This window comes from Phyllobates terribilis, unplaced genomic scaffold, assembly GCF_046119375.1.
Source record: "Phyllobates terribilis strain yellow unplaced genomic scaffold, ASM4611937v1 Scaffold_3__8_contigs__length_932513732, whole genome shotgun sequence".
Taxonomy (NCBI): domain Eukaryota; kingdom Metazoa; phylum Chordata; class Amphibia; order Anura; family Dendrobatidae; genus Phyllobates; species Phyllobates terribilis.
In genome coordinates this window covers 721,047,306-721,062,283 of record NW_027362763.1, presented here as the reverse complement: position 1 = coordinate 721,062,283, position 14,978 = coordinate 721,047,306, and the positions used below count along the sequence as shown (strand labels likewise).

Below are 14,978 nucleotides of genomic sequence, written 5' to 3'. Positions count from 1 at the left end.
CCAGGCTAGAAACACCAGCCGTCAGCCGCCCCAGAAATGGCGCATTCATAGGATGCGCCAATTCTGGCACTTAGCCTCGCTCTTCCACGCTGCCCTGGTGCGGTGGCAGGGGGTAATAGGGTTGGGGTTGATGTCAGCTTATAATGCCAGCTGACATCAAGCCCAGGTTAGTAATGGAGAGGCGTCTATAAGACACCCCCATTACTAACCCCATAGTCAAAGTTAAAAAAAACACAAACACCCAGAATAAAGTCCTTTAATTGAAATAAAGACACAATCCTTTATTGTTCTAAATTAAACCATACTTACCATCACGCCCATTCCAGCTGAAGCCAACGATCTCCTGCAATAAAAGAAAAATAATAAAGCAACCTCATCCTTACCTTTCCATGGTTCCCACGACAGCTTCAGCTCTGCTACATCGAGATGACAGGCTGGACCGCAGCAGAACGCTGCCATCCAGCCTGTCATCCCGCAGACACTGAGAAGCGCAGGCTTGCTTGCGCTGCTCAGCGTCTCTCTGTGACGACATCCAGATGAGCCGAGTTCATGTCCAATGAACTCGGCTCACCTCATGCACGTCACTGACAGCGTGGGAAAATTCTCATGCTGAAGCGCTGATTGCAGGAGAATTTTCCCACGCTGTCAGTGACGTGCAGGAGGTGAGCTGAGTTCATTGGACATGAGCTCACCTCATGCACATCACTGACAGCGTGGGAGAATTCTCCTGCACTCAGCACTTCAGCGTGAGAATTTTCCCACGCTGTCAGTGACGTGCATGAGGTAAGCCGAGTTCATTGGACATGACCTCGGCTCATCTGGATGCCGTCACAGCGAGACAGTGAGGAGCGCAAGCATGCCTGCGCTTCTCAGTGTCTGCGGGATGACAGACTGGATGGCAGCGTTCTGCTGCGATCCAGCCAGTCATCTCGATGTAGCAGAGCTGAAGCTGTCGTGGGAACCATGGAAAGGTAAGGATGAGGTTGGTTTATTATTTTTCTTTTATTGCAGGAGATCGTTGGCTTCAGCTGGAATGGGTGTGATGGTAAGTATAGTTTAATTTAGAACAATAAAGAATTGTGTCTTTATTTCAATTAAAGGACTTTATTCTGGGTGTTGTGTTTTTTTTAAATACTTTACTAGAAATTCATGGCGGTCATGTCTAATACTGGCGTGACCCCATGAATTTTGGGCTTGGGGCCAGCTGATAATACCAAGCTGGCCCTAACCCCTTTATTACCCAGTGAGCCACCGCACCAGGGCCCTGGATGAGTTGGGTACAGCGCCAGAAGATGGCGCTTCTATGAACGCGCCATTTTCCGGGGTGGCTGCGGACTGCAATTTGTAGCGGGGGGGGCCCAGAAAGCTTGGGCCTCCCTGCGCTGCAGATTCCAGCCCCCAGCTGCCTAGTTGTACCTGGCTGGACACAAAAATAGGGCGAAGCCCCACGTACTTTTTTTTTAATTATTTCATGAAATTCATGAAATAATTAAGAAAAAAAGGGCTTCCCTATATTGTTGTGTCCGGCCAGGTACAAATAGGCAGCTGGTGGATGGGGGCAGCCCGTTCCTGCCTGCTGTACCTGGCTGGACACAAATATAGTGCGAAGCCCCACTTCAATTTTTTTAAATTATTTCAGGAAATTCATGAAATAATTTAAAAAAAATTGACGTGGGGCTTCGCACTATATTTGTGTCCAGCCAGGTACAGCAGGCAGGAACGGGCTGCCCCCAACCACCAGCTGCCTATTTGTACCTGGCCGGACACAACAATATAGGGAAGCCCTTTTTTTCTTAATTATTTCATGAATTTCATGAAATAATTAAAAAAAAAGTACGTGGGGCTTCGCCCTATTTTTGTGTCCAGCCAGGTACAACTAGGCAGCTGGGGGCTGGAATCCGCAGCGCAGGGAGGCCCAATCTTTCTGGGCCACCCCCGCTGCAAATTGCAGTCCGCAGCCACCCCGGAAAATGGCGCGTTCATAGAAGCACCATCTTCTGGCGCTGTACCCAACTCATCCAGGGCCCTGATGCGGTGGCTCACTGGGTAATAAAGGGGTTAGGGCCAGCTTGGCATTATCAGCTGGCCCTAAGCCCGAAATTCATGGGGTCACGCCAATATTAGACATGACCACCATGAATTTCTAGTAAAGTATTTAAAAAAAACACAACACCCAGAAAAAAGTCCTTTAATTGAAATAAACACACAATTCTTTATTGTTCTAAATTAAACCATACTTACCATCACGCCCATTCCAGCTGAAGCCAACGATCTCCTGAAATAAAAGAAAAATAATAAAGCAACATCATCCTTACCTTTCCATGGTTCCCATGACAGCTTCAGCTCTGCTACATCGAGATGACAGGCTGGACCGCAGCAGAACGCTGCCATCCAGCCTGTCATCCCGCAGACACTGAGAAGCGCAGGCTTGCTTGCGCTCCACAGTGTCTCTCTGTGAGGGCATCCAGATGAGCCGAGTTAATGTCCAATGAACTCGGCTCACCTCATGCACGTCACTGACAGCGTGGGAAAATTCTCCTGCACTCAGCGCTTCAGCGTGGGAGAATTCTCACACTGAAGCGCTGAGTGCAGGAGAATTCTCCCACGCTGTCAGTGACGTGCAGGAGGTGAGCTGAGTTCATTGGACATGAGCTCACCTTATGCACGTCACTGACAGCGTGGGAGAATTCTCCTGCACTCACCGCTTCAGCTTGAGAATTTTCCCACGCTGTCAGTGACGTGCATGAGGTGAGCCGAGTTCATTGGACATGAACTCGGCTCATCTGGATGTCGTCACAGAGAGACGCTGAGCAGCGCAAGCAAGCCTGCGCTTCTCAGTGTCTGCGGGATGAGAGGCTGGATGGCAGCGTTCTGCTGCGGTCCAGCCTGTCATCTCGATGTAGCAGAGCTGAAGCTGTCGTGGGAACCATGGAAAGGTAAGGATGAGGTTGCTTTATTATTTTTCTTTTATTGCAGGAGATCGTTGGCTTCAGCTGGAATGGGCGTGACGGTAAGTATGGTTTAATTTAGAACAATAAAGGATTGTGTCTTTATTTCAATTAAAGGACTTTATTCTGGGTGTTTGTGTTTTTTTTAACTTTGACTATGGGGTTAGTAATGGGGGTGTCTTATAGACGCCTCTCCATTACTAACCTGGGCTTGATGTCAGCTGGCATTATAAGCTGACATCAACCCCAACCCTATTACCCCCTGCCACCGCACCAGGGCAGCGTGGAAGAGCGAGGCTAAGTGCCAGAATTGGCGCATCCTATGAATGCGCCATTTCTGGGGCGGCTGACGGCTGGTGTTTCTAGCCTGGGAGGGGGCCAATATTCATGGCTCCCTTCCTGGGCTATTAATATCAGCCCCCAGCTGTCTGCCTAGCCTTTGCTAGCTATTAAATTAGGGGGGACCCCACGTCATTTTTTTGGGGGGGTCCCCCATTTTAATAGCTAGTAAAGGCTATGTATTCAGCTGGGGGCTGATATTAGTAGCCTGGGAAGCTCCGTGGGTATTACCCCCTTCCCAGGCTTCAAACATCTGCCCCAGCCGTCTGCTTAACCTCCGCTAGAGCCTAAAATTAAGGGGAACCCCACGCCAATTTTTTTAATAATAAATCCTTTATTTTAATACTAAATGACAAGTACAGTAACCAACACTATCACTGTACTTCATATATATGTGACTGACATGTTTCTATCTATCTAATCTATGTGTGAAGCTCTATTCTGTCTGTTATAAATTGTCGGGTACCGCTGCTGAATTGCCGGCCGGCTTTTTTAAAGAGACGGTGCATGAAAACACTATTATTTTTTTTGATAAATCCTTTACGCTAAATGACAAGTACAGTAAGCAACACTGTCACTGTACTTCGTATATATGTGGCTGACATGTTTCTATCTATCTAATCTATGTATGATGCTCTATTCTGTCTGTTATAAATTGTCGGGTACCGCTGCTGAATTGCCGGCCGGCTTTTTTAAAGAGACAGTGCATGAAAACACTATTATTTTTTTAAATAAATCCTTTACACTAAATGACAAGTACAGTAATCAACACTGTCACTGTACTTCATATATATGTGACTGACATGTTTCTATCTATCTAATCTATGTGTGATTCTCTATTCCTTCTATTCTAAATTGTCGGGTACCGCTGCTGAATTGCCGGCCGGCTTTTTTAAAGAGACGGTGCATGAAAACACTATTATTTTTTTTGATAAATCCTTTACGCTAAATGACAAGTACAGTAAGCAGCACTTTCACTGTACTTCGTATATATGTGGCTGACATGTTTATATCTATCTAATCTATGTGTGAAGCTCTATTCTTTCGGTTCTAAATTGTCGGGTACAGGTGTATGCCGCTGCTGAATTGCCGGCTTTTCATGTTTCACTGTTGGCACTGTTCCCATCGATTTGGGCAAACACTGTAATGCCACAACCACCATGGCTGTGGCATTACAGTGAGTGGCAGACAATCCCTGCATGATTGGTGCTCTAAATAGCGCCAGACATGCAGGACAAGCTTTTGGTGCACGAACAGTTATCGAACATAACCTCGAACAGCCGAATTTTTTGCAAATCGTTCGGGTTCGTCGAACAACTCGAACACCGCCCAAAACAGCTCGAATTTGAGATTGGCGAACAGTTCTAGTCGAACACCGCTCATCTCTATTCGCACCTTCAAAAAAACATGAAAAAGCTCTCTCTCCCCCCGGTCTGTGTGTATTGACTGAAGAACTCATCATGCTGCAGTCAATCACTGAGCTCAGTGTCTCGTGCCGTCTATATCAGCAGAGCCGCGAATCTCAGTGATCGGCTGCAGTGTGATGTGCGTCGTAGCCGTGACGTCACCGCTGCAGTCAGTAAACAGAGTCAGAAGGAGCAGAAGAGAGTCACCGTTAGACCGGAAGAAGGAGAGTACAGTCTGTTTTTTGTTTGTTTGTTTTTTTTATACGTTTGGGGCCATCATTTTTGAAAGTGAAAAAAATCTGGGTTGTCCATTTTTTGAGGTCACAAAAAAAAAAAAAAATGTATTATGTAAATGCGTGTATTTTGGGCTAAAAATCTTTTTTGCAATTGGGCTTCATTAAAACATTTGCACCATTTGTCTTCTATAGCTTGTATTTTGCAGGCTGCAGAAAGAGTTAACTAAGAATATATCAGTGAGCTCACTATGAAGGTCTGACAGGAGTGCGTGTGGCTTTTATCTGACATCTCAGCTGATTCATAACCATGGACCACGTCAAAATTTAATTTTGACGTGCCCGTAAAAGCCAAACGGTGAAATTTTTTTTTTTAATGAGACCCAAAAGCAAAAATTATTTACTTTTGCAATAAAAAACATAGAGGGGTGGGGGTCCAGAAAACGGACTGTATTATGTATGTACTCTATGAAGCAGCGTGTGTTTTATAAAGTCGAGGGGGGGCACAAAATTTGCAGAAGTATAATTTTTTTCTGCCATGTCCCCGAGCTGCGTGTTCTCAGACCTAGCGCATATCCTCGGGGGCACAGGAGAGGAATTGTGCCTCAGAATATGAAAATGTTATGCTATCAGTTAAGAAACCATTGGTCATTGAGCCGTGGCATCTGCTGCTTTTAATATAATGACTTCCTATTGAACAGAACGAGCCGTGCACATCGCAGTTATATATATTATTGACATCCTAATGTGTACGATGTCAAAGGAGACATTGTGTGCATTATACTGTCATAGGCAGCGCGGCTCCAGCCGTATGAAATGATCCGATTCTCCCGGTATATACATCTGTTACCATGACGACTGCAGAATGTGTCCCCAGTGCGATGCACTTAACCTAAGACTCCTCTTTGGAGGGTAATAAATGGTCTCAGGGTCATGTAAAAAGAAAGGTTTCAATGCAGGAATAGATTTCTGAATAAAAAATAAATAAATAAAAAAAAACACGATCTGGAGGTCATATTCTTGGCACAGCAACTTCAGAAAAGAAATCGGTACAATGCGAAGTTCTCGGTAAAACACGTAAAGAAAATCATGGCTATTTTTTAGGTCACAGTTTTATAAAGTTGAGGCTTTTATCTTTACTATTACAGTCTGGCCTGAGAAATGCTTTTCAATGCCAAATATGGTTTAAAGCAGAGCTTGCCCCGAGCTGGCACCTGACAGCAGCTTATTTCCCCCATGCTGCTCCTGCAGCTGAGCTACTTTACTCCATTTATCGGGACACACGTGTTACTCACTGAATTCAGGTTTTTCATTTAGTCCCATAGCCCACAGGGTATAACATTCGGCCCTTTGCTCCCAGGTGTATAATATCCAGCCCCTCACCCCTGAAGTTCAACAACTGACCCGTCCAAACTGGTGTATAATATCCGTCCCCTCGCTCCCAGGTATATAAAATCCGACCACTCTCCCCCAGAGTTCAACATCAGACCCCTCCCCACCAGTGTATAAAATCTAGCCCCTTTGCCCTGTAAGGCGGTGGTGTTCACACCGTGCAGTAACTGAGGCAGTGACCCAAGCAAGTCCAACATTAGCAGCTTTTATTCAGAAAAACTTACAGGTAAACAGAAAGTCCTCCAGTTCGCAGCCGGGTTAACACAAGTCCATAACAACGGTTGCCGGGGGCAACGGCCACGTCTGACCGCTCAGAGCCTGACAGGTGCAGAGCCTTCCCAGGCATGGGTTCAGCTACTAACAGGCCCGCCAAGCTTTTCTGCTAAGCAGGTCCCAACACTGAACAACACTAATCCTTAATGCAGGGTTTTTAAAGGACCTGTGGCAAGAGCCCCTGGAAAACCCGGGTTGGAGGGAGGAGGCCGCCCCACTGCCTTCCTGTAGCCTCCCCCAAGAAATGAAGGCCCTGCCGGGTTTTACTAATCTGCCTTAGCCAGATTGACCTGGTCAGGTCAATGCTCACCTTCATTCCTGCATTGCAGCCACAGGTGTGTCTGTGAATCCAATGCACTCCAAAGGGTTTAATAGGTCTCTGTACACATTTTGGGGGATATATACCATCCCTCGTATACGATCCCAGTCACTACCTCACAGTCCCCAGTATATAAAATTTGGGTCCTCACCACCAAGATATAGCGTCTGACCCCTCGCCTCCCCCGGTGTATAACACCAGGCCCCTGGCCCCACCCCCCAATGTACAACACCACCACCAGGCCCCTCGCCCCCCCCGATGTAGAACACCAGGCCCCTCTCCTCACCCCCCCAATGTAGAACACCACCCCCCCAATGTAGAACACCAGGCCCCTCACCCCACCCTCCCAATGTAGAACACCACCCCCCCAATGTAGAACACCACCCCCCCAATGTAGAACACCAGGCCCCTCACCCCACCCCCCCAATGTAGAACACCACCCCCCCAATGTAGAACACCAGGCCCCTCGCCCCACCCCCCGGTGTAGAACACCAGGCCCCTCGTCCCACCCCCCTGGTGTAGAACACCAGGCCCCTCGTCCCACCCCCCGGTGTAGAACACCAGGCCCCTCGTCCCACCCCCCTGGTGTAGAACACCAGGCCCCTCGTCCCACCCCCCTGGTGTAGAACACCAGGCCCCTCGCCTCGCCCCCCCAATGTAGAACACCACCCCCCCAATGTAGAACACCAGGCCCCTCGCCCCACCCCCCAATGTAGAACACCACCCCCCCAATGAAGAACACCAGGCCCCTCGTCCCACCCCCCCGGTGTAGAACACCAGGCTCCTCGTCCCACCCCCACGGTGTAGAACAGCAGGCCCCTCGTCCCACCCCCCCGGTGTAGAACACCAGGCCCCTCGCCCCACCCCCCCGGTGTAGAACACCAGGCCCCTCGCCCCACCCCCCCGGTGTAGAACACCAGGCCCCTCACCCCACCCCCCCGGTGTAGAACACCAGGCCCCTCGCCCCACCCCCCCGGTGTAGAACACCAGGCCCCTCACCCCACCCCCCCGGTGTAGAACACCAGGCCCCTCGCCCCACCCCCCAATGTAGAACACCACCCCCCCAAATGTAGAACACCAGGCCCCTCGCCCCACCCCCCAATGTAGAACACCAGGCCCCTCGCCCCACCCCCCCGGTGTACAACACCAGGCCCCTCGCCCCACCCCCCCAATGTAGAACACCAGGCCCCTCGCCCCACCCCCCGGTGTAGAACACCAGGCCCCTCGCCCCACCCCCCAATGTAGAACACCACCCCCCCAAATGTAGAACACCAGGCCCCTCGCCCCACCCCCCCGGTGTACAACACCAGGCCCCTCGCCCCACCCCCCCGGTGTACAACACCAGGCCCCTCGCCCCACCTCCCCAATGTAGAACACCACCCCCCCAATGTAGAACACCAGGCCCCTCGCCCCACCCCCCAATGTAGAACACCAGGCCCCTCGCCCCACCCCCCAATGTAGAACACCATGCCCCACGCCCCCCCCCCCCCCCCGGTGTAGAACACCAGGCGCCTCGCCCCACCCCCCCGGTATAGAACACCAGGCCCCTCGCCCCACCCCCCCCGGTGTAGAACACCAGGCCCCTCGCCCGACCCCCCCCGGTGTAGAACACCAGGCCCCTCGCCCAACCCCCCCGTGTATATAACAACCAGCCCCTCGCCCCACCCCCCGGTGTATAACATCAGGCCCATCACCCCCCTGGAGTATAATATCCGGCCCCTCGCCCCCCCATGTACATCATCAGGCCCCTCACCCCTCCCCACCGGTGTATAACTTCAGACCCCTTCCCCCCGGTGTATAACTTCAGGCTCCTCCCCCTTCCCCCCCGGTGTACAACATCAGGTTCTTCCTCCTAAATCTTCCCCCATCACCTGTGAGTGATATTATTGAGAAGTGGAAGGAACCGCAGCAACTCAGCCACGAAGTGGAGACCCCGTAACGTTACAGAGGAGGGGGCCGAGTGCTGAGGAGCAGAGGGCAGAAAAGTCACCAACGCTCTGCTGACTCCATAACTGCAGACCTCTTCTGGCATTAACATCTGCACAAACACTGCGCCCCCGCCAGGAACTTCACAGTCGAGCAGCTGCATGCAGCTGTACATCACCAAGCACAGTGCTGAGTGTCAGATGGAGAAGTGTTAAGCTACCACCACAGTCTCTTTGATGAAATCGTATTCTGCGGAGTGACTGATAACACTTCTGTATCTGCCATCTGATGGAGGAGTCCTGGTTTGGTGAATGCCAGGAGAATGTTACCCGCCTGACTGCATTGTGCTATGGGACTGTGTTTTAAGGGTCGGTCCAGGACCCCTTTTTCCCACTGAATGAAAATCTTTAGCATGACAATTGTAGCTTCCAACTTTGTGGAAGTCCTTCCTCTGTTTCAGTATTACTGTACCCCAGTGCACAAGCTCCATACAGACATGGTTGGGGGGAGTTTGGTGTAGAAGAACATGACTGACCACACAGAGCTCTGATCTTCATCTCATCCAACACTAAAGGGATGAACTAGAATGGAGATTCTCCTCCAACATCAGGGTCTGACCTCACAAATGCTCTTCTGGGTGAATGAGCAAAAATTCCCACAGACACCTCCAAACTCTTATAGACAACCTTCCCAGTAGAGCGGGAGCTGTTGTAGCTGCAGAGGGACCGACTCCATATTAGTGACTATGGGTGTACAATGTGATGTGGAGGTGTCAAAATACTTTTGTCCATATAGTGAAGCTGTGGTGTAACAGACCGTTTAAAAAAAAAATTTCAGACTAAAAATAAAAAATTCCTATGAAAGAAAATTCCCATACCTCAAACATATACTGTACTCGGGATAGAGGATGCTCGTGTATTTCACCCAGGAACGCTCATCGTCTTCTTTCTCCTTCTTAGATAATTCCGTTATGGAGAAAAGTTGGAACGAATTAAATCTTCTTACAGACACTATATGAAGATTCTCTTCGTCAAGACATTTTCTTCTTAGGGCCTATAATCCAAATATATCATGTAAATTAGTAAAAGGCAATGTATAGAACTCTCTATGTACTAAGAGGAAGAGGACTTGAACTCTAGCGCCACCTATTGGAAGTTGCAATCCTAAAAGTCAATATCGACCCTTAACCCCCTTTACCCCCGAGGGTGGTTTGCACGTTAATGACCAGGCCAATTTTTACAATTCTGACCACTGTCACTTTATGAGGTATTACTCTGGAACGCTTCAACGGATCCCACTGATTCTGAGATTGTTTTTTCGTGACATATTGTACTTCAAGACTGTGGTAAAATTTCTTCGATATCACTTGCGTTTATTTGTGAAAAAAAACGGAAATTGGGTGAAAATTTTGAAATTTTTAAAATTTTAATTTTTATGCCCTTAAATCAGAGCGATATGTCACATAAAATAGTTAATAAATAACATTTCCCACATGTCTACTTTACATCAGCACAATTTTGGAACCAAATTTTTTTTTTTTTTTTTAGGGAGCTATAAGGGTTAAAAGTGGACCAGCGATTTCTCATTTTTCCAACAAAATTTACAAAACCATTTTTTTAGGGACCACATCAAATTTGAAGTCACTTTGAGAGGTCTTTATGACAGAAAATACCCAAAAGTGATACCATTCTAAAAACTGCACCCCTCAAGGTGCTCAAAACCACATTCAATAAGTTTATTAACACTTCAGGTGCTTCACAGGAATTTTTGGAATGTGGAAGAAAAAAATGAACATTTAACTTTTTTCACAAAAATGTTACTTTAGATCCAATTTTTTTTATTTTCACAGGGGTAACAAGAAAAAATGGACTGCAAAATTTGTTGTGCAATTTCCCCTGGGCACGCATATACCCCATATGTGGGGAAAAACCACTGTTTGGGCGCACAGCAGGGCTCAGAAGGGAAGGAGCGCCATTTGACTTTTTGATTGTAAAATTTGCTTGAATAATTAGCGGACGCCATGTTGCGTTTGGAGAGCCCCTGTGTGCCTAAACATTGGAGCTCCCCCACAAGTGACCCCATTTTGGAAACTAGACCCCCCCAAGGCACCTATCTAGATGCATAGTGAGCACTTGGAACCCCCAGGTGCTTCACAAATTGATTCGTAAAAATGAAAAAGTGGGAAAAAAAAACACTTTCATTTTTACGAATCAATTTGTGAAGCACCTGGGGGTTCCAAGTGCTCACTATGCATCTAGATAGGTGCCTTGGGTGGTCTAGTTTCCAAAATGGGGTCACTTGTGGGGGAGCTCCAATGTTTAGGCACACAGGGGCTCTCCAAACGCAACATGGTGTCCGCTAACAATTTGAGCCGATTTTCCATTCAATTTGTTAGCGGACACCATGTCGCGTTTGGAGAGCCCCTGATGTGCCTAAACAGTGGAGCTCCCCCACAAGTGACCCCATTTTGGAAACTATACCCCTCAAGGATTTTATTAAGGGGTATAGTGAACATTTTTAACCCAGAGGTACGACACAGAATTTGATAACATTAGGTCATCATATTGAATAAGTTGTCATTAGTCTTGAGCGCAAGTGCTCGCTACTTGAGTTTGCATCGGGTACTCAGGTATGCACCATGTACTGCGTGTGCTCGAGTGACATGCTTAAGTCCCTGCCCCGCATGTTTCACGGTTATTAGACACCCAAAAAAAAACATGCGGGGATCGCTCGTGCATGGCAGGCAATCCCCGCAAAGTTTTGTTGGCCGTGAAGCATATGGGGTGGAGACTCGAGCATGTCACTCAAATACCCACGATACTCCACGCATACCAGAGCACCCGATGCAAACTCAAGTAGCGAGCACTTGCGCTCAACACTAGTCGCCATATCGTCATCTTTTTTTCTTACTTTTGAAAAAAATCACAACCCCATCACAACCCTAACCCCAAACCTAACCCCAACCCCAGCCCTAACACTAGCCCAAACCTAACCCGAGAGTTTATTTTTTACGCCGTTCCTCGTGTGGTATAAGTGATTAGACGACTTTATTCTTCGGGTCGGTGCGACTACAGCGATACCAGAATCATATGGGGTTTTTATGATTGACAGCTGTCACACACTAAAAGACGCATTTTTTGTAAAATCTAGTTTTTGCATCGCCATATTTTGAGAGCTATAATTTTTCCAGATTTTGGCAGACAGTCATGTGATGGCTTGTTTTTTGCGGGATGAGTTGACGTTGTTATTGGTGCCATTTTCAGGCACGTGACATTTTTTGATCGCTTTCTATTCCGATTTTCGGGAGGCAGAATAAACAAAAAACAACAATTCAGGAATTGTTTTTTTTTTTTTTTTTTATGCCGTTCCGCGTGTGGTAAAATTGATAAGGCAGCTTTATTCTTTGGGTCAGTACTTTTACAGTGGTACCACATTTATATTGTTTTTCTATGTTTTGCACTTACATAATAAAAGCAATTTTATAGAAAAAAATATTTTTTAGCATCACTTTTTTTAGCATCGCTTTATTCTGAGAGCTATAACTTTTTTATTTTTCGGCTGATGGAGCTGTGTGGCGGCTTGTTTTTTGTGGGACGAGATGACGTTTTCAGCGGTACCATTTTTATTTATATTCGTCTTTTTGATCACGTGTTATTACATTTTTTATTTGGCGGTATGGTGATAAAGCATTGTTTTTTGCTGCGTTTTTTATTTTTACCGTGTTCACTGAAGGGGTTAACTAGTGGGACAGTTTTATAGGTCAGGTCGTTCCGGACGCGGGATACCAAGTATGTGTACTTTTATTGTTTTTGGTTTTTTTACAATAATATTTATTGATGGGTACATTATATTTTTATTTTTGGTGGATTATTTTTTTTAAAATATTTTTACAATTTTTTTTCTTTTTTTTTTCACTTTCTGACAGTTTTTATACTTTATTACTTTGTCCCACTATGGGACTTTCACTTTTTTTTGTCTGATCGCCTGCATGGCACAGGAATCCCTGTGCCATGCAGGCTGTCAGCGCTGGACAGGGAGAAGATTGTTTGGAGACGCACTGCGCATGTCCAAAAAAATCTTCCTGCTGTCTGGTGACCCGGATGTTGTCATGACCACATCGGGTCGTCATGGCAACATCCTGGAAGCCGCGGCAGACAGCGCTGGAGGCCGGAAGAGGAGGCGAGTATCGGCGATCACCTCCCCTTGCTACCGCAATGCTGTGATCGACTTCGATCGCAGCATTGCGGGGGTTAATGTGCCGGGAGCGGTGTGGGACCACTCCCTGCACATAGCACCGGGTGTCAGCTGTGACAATCAGCTGACACCCGGCGGCGATCGCGCCCGCACAGCCTGTGTGCGGGCGAAATCGCCAGGGCGTATAAATACGTATCTGGTCCATAAGTCCCAGGGCACAGATACGTACTAATATGCCCTATGTCGTAAAGGGGTTAAACGAGCCATGTCACATGACTTAGGATAAAAGCCAAACTGTAAACTCCATTTGCAGGCACATGTTTCAGGGTGTTGCCCCCTCCTCAGTGCAAAGCATGAGATCTGATTTAGCTGTATGAGAGGCTTGTGACTGGGACCTAAGGGGTAACGTTTCTCCTTGTGGAGAGTGACTGCCTGAGATGTCACTGTAAGGAGGCTTATAAGCCATGCAATGCATCTATGGAAGGAGGAAGGGTCAGTGGCCCTTGAGGCGGCTCACTACTCCTAAAAAAATTCAACGTGCAGGTTAAGTCATAGGAAGTGGGTTAACTCTCCTCTCCATGACAGCTGTCAACCTTTATGGTCCAAACACCATAGATTCCTGATTTATTGTAAATAAACATCGCCATCATGTGCTAAAGGGGTTGTCCACTTTTGGGGACCTTTTTTTTTTTTTTTTTTTTTTTTACTTAAATGCATGTATTTTGGGTTAAAAACAATTTTTGCAATTGGTGCGTCATAAAAAAAATTTGCACCGTTTGGCTTTTATAGCCTTCCATGTAGCACTGTCTATTGCTGGCTGCAGGATGAGTTAAATGAAAATCCATCAGTGAGCTCATTCTGACAGTCTTATGGGAGAGTTTGTATAACGGTGTTTGAATGTGTCAGGAAAGAAAGAGCCTGCAAAAGCCAAACGGTGCAAAAATTATTACCTGAATCCAAAAACAATCTACAGTCTCAAATACATAAATAAAAAAATTATTTATATATATATATATATATATATATATATATATATATATATATATATATATATATATATATATATATATATATATATATATATATATATATATATATATATATATATATATATATACACACACACACAGTGTGCAGAATTATTAGGCAAGTTGTATTTTAGCGGATTATTTTTATTATTGATCAACAACTATGTTCTCAATCAACCCAAAAGACTCATAAATATCCAAACTTAATATTTTTTTCTATTTGGCTATCTTAGGAGGATATCTGTTTGTGCAGGTAACCATTCCTGTGCAGAATTATTAGGCAACTTAATAAAAACCAAATATAATCCCATCTCACTTGTTTATTTTCACCAGGTAAACCAATATCAGTGCACAAAATTTAGAAATAAACATTTCTGACATGCAAAAACAAAAAAAAATAGCGATCAGTATAGCCACCTTTCTTTATGATGACACTCAACAGCCTTCCAGCCATAGATTCTGTCAGTTGCTTGATCTGTTTTCGATCAACATTGAGTGCAGCAGCCACCACAGCCTCCCAGACACTGTTCCGAGAGGTGTACCGTTTTCCCTCCTTCTAGATCTCACATTTTGTGATGGACCACAGGTTCTCTATGGGGTTCAGATCAGGTGAACAAGGGGGCCATGCCATTATTTTTTCTTCTTTTAGACCTTTACTGGCCAGCCACGCTGTGGAGTAGTTGGATGCATGTGATGGAGCACTGTCCTGCATGAAAATCATATTTTTCTTTAACGATACCGACTTCTTCCTGTACCACTGCTTGAAGAAGTTGTCTTCCAGAAACTGTCAGTAGGTCTGGGAGTTGAGCTTCACTCCATCCTCAACCCGAAAAGGTTCCACAAGTTCATCTTTGATGATACCAGCCCATACCAGTACCCCACCTCCACCTTGCTGGCGTCTGAGTCGGAGTGGAGCTCTC

At 46.5% G+C, this 14,978-nt stretch overlaps 1 protein-coding gene across 3 annotated transcripts in view; it reads right to left on the bottom strand.

Annotated features, from left to right (window-relative positions):
• The window catches only part of CAMKMT (calmodulin-lysine N-methyltransferase), a 659,144-nt gene that overhangs the window by 624,283 nt on the left and 19,883 nt on the right, over nucleotides 1-14,978 (bottom strand). For all 3 annotated transcript variants that reach the window (XR_012318072.1, XM_073672051.1, XM_073672049.1), the window contains exon 2: nucleotides 9,714-9,889. Coding sequence is in view for 2 of the 3 variants with exons in the window: in XM_073672051.1 (XP_073528152.1) it covers nucleotides 9,714-9,889 (176 nt within the window). In the remaining variant the exon portion in view is untranslated. The remainder of the gene's footprint in view (nucleotides 1-9,713; nucleotides 9,890-14,978) is intronic.